This window comes from Phalaenopsis equestris, unplaced genomic scaffold (assembly GCF_001263595.1).
Source record: "Phalaenopsis equestris unplaced genomic scaffold, ASM126359v1 Scaffold000990, whole genome shotgun sequence".
NCBI lineage: Eukaryota > Viridiplantae > Streptophyta > Magnoliopsida > Asparagales > Orchidaceae > Phalaenopsis > Phalaenopsis equestris.
The window spans coordinates 174233-183566 of NW_018165429.1; the positions used below are offsets into that span (position 1 = coordinate 174233).

The 9334-nt window shown below is 34.7% G+C and overlaps 1 protein-coding gene across 2 annotated transcripts in view; it reads left to right on the forward strand.

Annotated features, from left to right (window-relative positions):
* Positions 1-8952, forward strand: part of LOC110032635 (probable beta-1,3-galactosyltransferase 8) — a 20781-nt gene extending 11829 nt beyond the window's left edge. For both annotated transcript variants that reach the window (XM_020736321.1, XM_020736320.1), the window contains one exon: positions 8650-8952. In XM_020736321.1, coding sequence (XP_020591980.1) covers positions 8650-8798 — 149 coding nt within the window. In that variant the 3' untranslated portion in view covers positions 8799-8952. The remainder of the gene's footprint in view (positions 1-8649) is intronic.
* The last annotated feature ends 382 nt before the right edge of the window (positions 8953-9334 follow it).

The following is a 9334-nucleotide window of genomic DNA, read 5'->3' on the forward strand; positions in this document are numbered from 1 at the left end:
CGAGGCTTTAGAGAGAGAGGCTTCCATATTAGATATAAAGGAAGAATTGACAATCCTTTACACAAAAATGGTGATGTTCTGGACCTAAATAGTGACTTTGTGAAGCAAATCAAAGGAGATATGGAAGCTAGTTGATCACTCACATTGGAGTAGGGGAAGTGAGGATAGAGAATATAAATATGGAGAGCATGAGTCGCTCTCAATTCTTTTGAGTCGGGCTTTGGTGCTGCCTAAGACATTTGACAACTCAATTGTAAAATACTTTTTATCATAAATAAAACTTAAATTTTTATCAAATTTTAAAAATTTTAAACATTACTTATTCTTTATTTTCATTTCAATTTGATGTGTATTTTGAAGGTCAATGTATAAAAGTGAGACAATTCAATATTCTCCTGTACCCTATCTATAGTTAAGTAGAAGCACAATTAGTACTTTTATTTCTTAATCATCCCATCCTCTTGATAGTTTCTCTTTGAGTCCCATGGCTTCCAAGTATTCTCCTTAGATGTTCGATTTGATAAGGGTTTCTGAGAGATTTAGCTTAACATATTGTGACATTGCGCTTCTATAAAACACTTGTGAGTACGACACAAGTGTCGTTCTCAAATGGGTAGATGCAGAGGCTCGCAGTACCGACTATCTAGGAGATATCCTGATCTTCTATTAGGATCAGTTTCAGTGAGGACTTCAATTTCCCCTTTGTACAGAGCTTCAATTGATTTTAACCACTATAGAGTTGTCTTGGCTCAAATTAAGTAAATCTTGACTACTGTTATAATTACTTTACTTACATTAAATGAAGATTCCTTGGTCATGGGGGATATTCTCACACATGTTCTCCTTAAAAGTAGATACTAATGGGCATGTGGTTTTTGAGTCAATTTGGATGTTTCACTTGATTTAGTTGGAGATCAAGATCAAGGTCAAAAGTTTCAATTTTTTAATAGGTCCAACGATGACTAGGGCATTGTGACTAGGCAGGCCGACGATCCATATAAGAAAAAAGTGGGGCTTTCACTCTGTCTTAAGAGGCTTAAATTGGTCATTCCAGGCAGGCAACTATTTATGATTCAATACAATGACCCATAACCATCAATTGTGCATTAAACCTGAGCAAATATTGTCTCATGAATCCCAAGATGTGGACCACCTATAATGAGCCAAAAGAGAAGATACAACTAGAAAATGTTGCTTGGCCTTCAAAGAAGGAGCTAAGGAAAATAAAGAGACTAGGTGACTCTCCTCTAATAGGCTATAATGAGCCAAAAGAGAAGATACAACTAGAAAAGGTTGCTTGGCCTTCAAAGAAGGAGCTAAGGAAAAGAAAGAGACTAGGTGACTCTCCTCTAATAGGGATAAATAAGAAAATAGAAGAAGGTGACCTGATGGGAGACACTGTTCTAGGTTCATATTTAATAAATAATATTTCCAAAAAAATCCGCCATTATTTTGAATAAGGTTGCAAAAGAGTTAATATTAATCAACTGAAAACCTACATTGGTAAATTTAGATGATAAAGAAGCCAATACCAAGATGAGCAAACTCCTTCTTCCTTTCGATTGGGGACCAGAAATTCTCAGAGCAACCTTCCACACATGAGTTTTTCTAATCCTCGACTTTGGGTTACATTTCTCCAATTAAGAGAGGTGAGACAAGCTGAAAATCTCTACAATTTGCATCAACATCGACTAAACGAGCTGAGGAGAAGTCTAGATGAGGGCTCTTAGTTAGCCGGAGAAGCTAATTGAAAGAGGAAGGGCAAGGGTGTAACTTCTGAATCTGATTCTTTTCTCCCTTCACCTTCAGAGAATAAGAAGGACAATAAGGATCATTGGATTCCCTTACAAAAGAAGCTACAAAAGATCTTCATTAATCCAGATTCTTACTTTTGATTAATAACTGTTGAGTGCGATCAGTTTCCCTTGAACTTTGATTTGGCCGAATATGTAACCACTATTGCAGACATCTTAGGGTCAGGTGACCTCAAGAAACACTTAGACAATCCCTGCTCTGTTGAGCAATGCCATTTATTCAATAGTTTCCAACTAATTGGTTACACATCACATGACCTCACTCTACTTGGCCATGAGGGAGAGAGCTAAAAAGCTGAGGTGAGGGCCAAGAATTCTAGCAGGCAAAGCTGAAAATAATGAGGGCAGCTTAGGTGGAGGCAGAGCTGAAGAATGTGAGCGGTAGATAACATCTGAGTGAGTATCTACTATACAAGAGGAAAATGTTGAACTGTGCGAGCAATTGGCCACTATGAAGACAATTGGGGAGCTTCTCGACACTCAGGTTGAGTATTTAAAGGAAGGCTAAGGAATATCTCTCAATCAATTTTTTAAAGTGTGGATGGTTAACCCCAAATATTCTGATATAAAGGAATTTATGAAGCACTTCAACACTCCTTCAGTGTCTAAACTATAAGGTGAGTTTGAAAGCGATAATGTCATAAATGGAGGATTGTCCAGTACTCAACCGGATGACACATAAACTTGGATTTTCCTTTTTGTATTTTTTTTTACATGTAATCAATATGACACACAGGATAGTTTTGTAACAAATGATTACATGTCTAAAATATGACCTTTTGGTTATTCTTACCTATAATCTTTTGTCTGAATGTACTGATTTTATTTTTCATCCATTAACTTATTTAAGGCCTTTATTTGATGAAAATTGAAAGTTAGATTTGTTCCTATGGGCTAGTCAAACATTGTGGTGTCGTCGTTGGCTTTTCAGGATTTTTTAGAGTCATTTGAGTGTTATATTACGAGTAGGCTTGCTTTGGGTGTCAACTCTTAGGTACACCTAAGTATTAATTGACTAGATCCTAAAGTTTTGTCCAGTCAATCCACACCTCATACGGTGTAGTCAATCATAATTTTCAAGGTGGTTTCTTGGGTTTCCTTCATGGAGATTTATCACTACTAGGTAGATAACCACCTCTAAAAATTGGCTCAAGGATTAGGAAATTTTCAAGCTTTATGCTTATGCGACCGAGCAACGGGATACTATTTTTGGTCATCTTTCATTATGATCAAGCATCAGAATGCTTCTTTTGGTGATCTTTCTTTACGATCGAGTGTCAAAAATCTTTTTTTAGTCACCTTTTTTAGGTATATTTGTTCTATGAGTCTCGTTTCAATGTGAGGTCTATCAAACTATTGGTCCATAAGAACTATTTTAAATCTAAGGTTATAATAACATACTTCAATTTTTTTGCAAGTGTGTGACAAATGAACCAAAGTTCGTATAAAGTAAATTCATAAATATAAGAGTAGTAAAATTATTTTTCTCAAACATGGATACAATGTAGTTTTCTTTTAAGGGAAAGATTTAAGATCATCTTCAAGCCACGTTTGGTAGAATTTTTTTTTTCTAGTGTATGTTTTTAGCTTGGAAGCTTTTGTGGCAACCTATTGATCCATGATGAAAGACCGTTCCAACTTTGACCAAGATTGTCAACTTATTGTCTCCTTGCGGCTCAATTGGCTTTCTTTAGAGCTAGATCAGCAAGTGAGAATGTTTTTTTCTATGATATTTTTGCTAAAATATCAAGCAGTTCTTAACTATATATTTTATTTAGGAGTGTTGTTCGTTCAAACAAACTCTAGAAGATCAAGGGCAAGCATCATTCCTTCACCATTTGCATCCTGCCAGCTGGTGAGTTTCTCCTCACTGAAAGACATTGCAGTGACAACTCTCTAGATATAATGATTGTATTTGACTGATGACATTGCTTCCATTCCAAAAGAACGCATGTAAGGGGTTTTCCAAGTCATGGAAAACGACGTGTTCTAGATGGCCCAATTGATGGACAAGATTAATTCTGCCCATTTGCCTCATGTACCTTTGACTTTTTTCCTTAGATGAATTAGAAGGATTTTGTTTGCAGACTCCGCTTGTCATTTCATCTGAGGGTGGTGCATAAAAAAAAAATTTGATTGATTCCTTGACTGCAGAAAGATCTAAAACCATGATTAGCAAATTAAGTCCCAATGTCGGTGATGCATATTAATGGTAAGCCATACTGACATGTGATGTCCATCAAAATAAAATTTTGGATGATTTCTGTGGTCAATTGGGCAAGAACTTTTGCAATAATCTATTTGGAGAAATAATTCATAGTGACCAAGAGATATTTTCGCCACCCTTTTGAGGGACAAAATAAGCCAATGATAACCAGCCCATATATGGTGAAAGATTAGGGACAGACTATCAATTGTAACTTTTGAACTGGTTGGTATAGTAATGGAGCTTATTTCTAGCACTATTCACATTTCTTTAAGAATTCTTCATCATCTTTTAGAAGGGCTTTAACCTAAAATAATAAACCAAGTTGGGGGCTTTAACCTGTCACATTAAAGTCCTCTAACTCTACACCCTTCAAAATATATTTCCTCATTTATTTGAACTAAATCATATGAATTATATTCTCAATCATACAACCTCATGTGATTCTTTCCAATTGTTGACTGAGACATTACGAGTCCGGTTCTTACATGTTCTCACAACAAATTTTAACATATAGATAGGCCAAATCAAGAAGTAAATGAAGTACATGGATTTAAATCATCACAACTTCTTTCAACATTAAAGATCAATACTCTCCACAACTTCCATCCAAACTCTAATTACTTATTATTTTAATGAGAAAGATAAAAAAAACTACTCAAAATCCATGGAGAAAACAAAACCATACTTTAGTTTAAAAGTAGAAATCATTGTCAAACCAACAAGAAGTCTTGATTAAAACCAAAAATAGTTCAAAACAAAAGATAAAAATTTATCTCAAATCCTCCACTAAACTCTTGAAGTTCATTTGAATCTCTTCTCTTTTATAACACTCTTGACTCTCACAACAAAACTAAAAACAAAAAGGATAAAGTAAATTTGTCGTGCATGAAAATTTCTCCAAAACTCTCTCCTTTCCAACACTTTTTTGGAACATTCAAGTGCACTTTAAAAAGTCTCAACTTCCTTCTTTTATAAATCTCCAAGAGGTACCTTGATAACTCTTCAAAATATGTCCTAATTCAATGTATTCTCCAAAGGATGCCTCCTTTCATAAGTCTTTTAATAATATTTTCATTTCTAGTGGTCATAACCACCCTCTTTAGCCAATAGGTGCCTCAAATACCCCTTCAAAATTTGGTAAAATGAAGAAAACCTTCACATAACTGCCTTTGGTGCTTAAGTGTGGGGCCTCTGGTGTGTAGGAGAGGCCCTCTCTGTTTCCCTGACGCTTAAGTACCGGATCTGGCGCTTAGGCGCCAAAACACTTTAGCACAATTTTCACCTTTTTACTCCAAATTTTTACTCCAAATTTTTCACCTTTTTACTCCAAATTTTATCCTTTTTCACTCCTTTTAGTATTTTTCACCTTTTTACTTGTACCTGAAAAAAAAAACACAAATACCTTCCATTATAGTGCATTATCTCAAAAATAGGTATATAAATGTGTCTAAAAATACTCTATATTTTAGATGTATCACAGGCCTATTCAAGTCATCTTCCGTAGGTGTTTTCCTTTACTGTTGAGTGTGTGCTTCAGAGGCCATGGATTCTTTGAACTTTCTAGGTTAAAATAGCTCTTTGACCAAGCTATGAATCTGCCTGCACTCATATGTATCATGAACATAGTCTTTATTGTACTTGTAGAACTTAATGATATTTTGGAGGAAAGCGTTGGTTTTCATCAGCGGAGCCTTCCAAAAGTATTCTTTATTTTGAATAACCTCCACTAATTCTACCTTCGAGACCCTCACCTGAATGGGTCTTGACATTCCCCATTTGCCAGTTAAGCGATCATTCAATTGTTTTTGTCATTGCAAATTTTGGTAGGTCTCTTTATCTTTACGGGATGACCGACCTCTGTTATGCTTAGGGAGAAGGTCATCATGATCCCTCCATCTGCCGTCCAACGAGCCTTTTCTCAATCAACATTCAGGCATCTTACTTTTTGAGATAAGAGAGTTTACATACTCCTTCGCTAGTATGTGGTTGTTGTTAAACTCCAAGAGTTCGGCAATAATTTCAATTTTCCATAAACCCAGGAATTAGTTGAACTTTGAGCTCATTAGTCCATGTGCCAGGGCTCCCTTTGCAATGGCTAGCTCCAAATTCCATACTTTCAACATCTCCTTCTAGAATCATATAACGTACCCGGTAAGCTCTCATTTTATCACCATTTAAAATGCCACATGGTATTTGAATCCTTGTGGAGCTTTTGAGCATGAGTGAAATGAACCATAAATAACTTCTTGAACTCTCCAAAAAAAGTAATAATTTTGACGGGAAGTCCATTGAACCACCAAAGGGTTGAATCCCTGAGTGTGATGTAGAGTAGCCGACACTTTAGTGCATCAAAGACTTTAAGAATACACATAATTGACTCAAAGGATGGAATAAGATCGACCGAATTGGTCTGGTCCTTGTATGGCTCCAAAGATGGAACCTATAACTTCTAATACGGCTCCAAATATGTGTTCTTCTAAAAAATTATTGTTGCAAAAAACTTGGGGCTCAACTACTAAATGATTAGGTTGTCGAGAGGTTGTGCTCTCCCCTCAAGCACCACGTAGGTTTGTTTCACAATCTGATCCAATCCTGAAGCTCCTGAATTCATTGTTGCATGATTTCCTTGATGAAATCCACATTAGAAGTTTCTTCTAGGCCTGTTCCTTCTCCTTGACACACTTCTCTTTTTGTTTAAGGCAAGACTCCACGGTCACCAAACCTTTTAGGTTTTGAATAAAAAATTGTCCTTCAGATCACACCCAATTAATAGAGTGTTGGTAATATGAGATGAATGAGGGAGAATATGGAGGAGGGTGGGAGAGAATAAGAGTGTATACAAGAAATAATATTAATTCTTTTCCAAAAAATTTAACAGTGTTTCCTGAAAAAATGACTCCCCTATTTATAGATATTAGGGGGTGTTTAATAAATTACAAGTTTGTTCCTCATTAAATAAGGATGCTATTAATCAGTTATGAGTCATTACATCTTTATATATTTGTAATTGCTTTTTTTATTATTGTAACTGTTGTTAGCACCTATTTATATTGGTAATTATTCCTGGTTCTGCTCCATATTTGTAAATTTTGTGCTTAGTAAGTTGGTCTTCTTTTGGTCAACTAAGCTTCATTTGGCCGGCTGATGGATACTTAGTTTACTTTCCTAAGGGAACTATGAATAGTGACTTTATCCTTTGTTAAGGTTTTTTCTGTCAGGTAGATGGTATATCATCATAATATGACGAGCAACTTTCATTAAGGAAATGGTCTCTACAAATGGTTGGAGCGACTTTTGACCTTTTTTTGAGAGTGACCTAAATTTTTTGAGGAGCCGATAATAGATGGTCATTGCTAGTTCCATCGTAAAATGTTTATTGGTTCAGATTCAAATTTCTTTTTGTTTGGTCGACCAACCGAATGAAGTGATACTAGATGGTGCGGTCTTTTGGCTCATAGCACAATCCTTTTGTATCCTCCTTGAGTAAATCATTGGATTTCCTCGAGATTTGCACAGTGAAATTTCTGATGTATAATAATAATAATAATAATAATAATAATAATAATAAAAAAGCTAGTGATAAGATAACAAAAAATAAAGATATTTTGATGTCCATCAATTTCTCTATAATTTTTATTTTTATTTTTATTGTAGATATAGATGATTCTCAATGTGAGTACATTCAAGCAGCTCTAATGGGCTTATTTTTCTCTCATGAGAATGCCTTGAAACAATTTATTCCTTTACAAAAGAAATAGAAAACAAAAGCAAGCAGAATTAAATAGCATCCTACCAAAAATAAGTTAATTATTTGGTGTGGAGAAGGCATCACATTAACTAAGATTAAGGATGTCATTAAGAGTGGTCATAATGATATATGATTCCATTTTGCAACAATCATAGGCTTTTACATACATACCAACCCACTCTTATGTATTACATATCTAACACCTCAATTTTACCTTGTATATTTATACCACTCAAATCTTTCCAACCGCATAAAAATATCACTATTTAAATTTTAAAAGGTGAAATATACATTTTAGTTCAATGTTAAGATTGATTATATGTAAAAACTAAAGTTCAGGGGCTAGATATGTAAACAAATAAGAACGTTGTGGTATGTATGTGAATCTTCCTAGTCAAAATGTTGGCGATATCACTGTTTGAACAATTGTGGCAATAGTTTAAGTACAGCATCCCATTAATTAAAATTTGAACTTTAATTATCAGTAAAATCAATCAGGTATTGGTGCACTACTTGTATATTGGGTTCAAGAGCCACATGTTAGTGCCCCTGTTTCGTAAGTATTGGTGGTAGTTCTGACAAATTTCAAGAATCATTTCAACTTTTTCTGCGAAGTAAACTTAATTTACTTAATAACTCTTTATATTTACAATAACCTTCCATAAAATAAATTCAGTGTATTACTTTTACGCCGGATTATCTTACACCGCGTGACATATGAATCGTTTCAATAAAATTGCTTAATATCATTCAATATTTACATTGTTTGATTGTTACAGTTAATATGATCCATAAAGATATAAGCCAGTATTTTTATATTTTTTTTGGAACTACCATTTAATTTTGATATCTGATTTACTGGCATGCATGCATTTCAGACTGCGAGTGGAAAATGCAGGCAGGAAATGTTTGTGTGGCATCATTTGATTGGTCCTGCAGTGGGATATGCAAGTCTGCGGACAAGCTGAAAGATGTCCACAATGCTTGTGGAGAAGGTGATAGTGCCATTTGGAATGTCTCTATATAATATGAAATGATTTTACCATTTATGGATGGATAAGCTTCATTTAACATTGCTGGAACATTGTATTTTAGTTAATATGAACCTTAGAATTGATGTGACATGCATTGCCCTGATATTTTTCTTAAACTAAATCAGAAGCCTCATATACATTGGGTTAAAATGAGTGACAAATAAGGTCATTTCCAGAAAAGTATAAATTTTAAAGATAATATATGCATCATCAACTTTTTTTTAGTTGTGAAAGGACCTCTCTCGATATATTCTACAAGTGACTGTTTATTGTGTACCATATCAATAGTGAATTTATGAAAACCGCTAAGCTCTTTAGTACTTCGAATATGGATTGGTTTTCTCTCGACATTCAACAGCTTTAATGAGAAAAAATGGACGGGCAATGTTTCAACAAGCGGGTGAAAAATTTCTTGCATGATCGAGTAAAAACTTAAATTCCATGGAAGTAGAATGAGAGAAATTTGGTTGCAAGAATTAATGATTATTTGAGTATGGCCTTTCATAAATCTTTTTTAACAAGTGTGAAG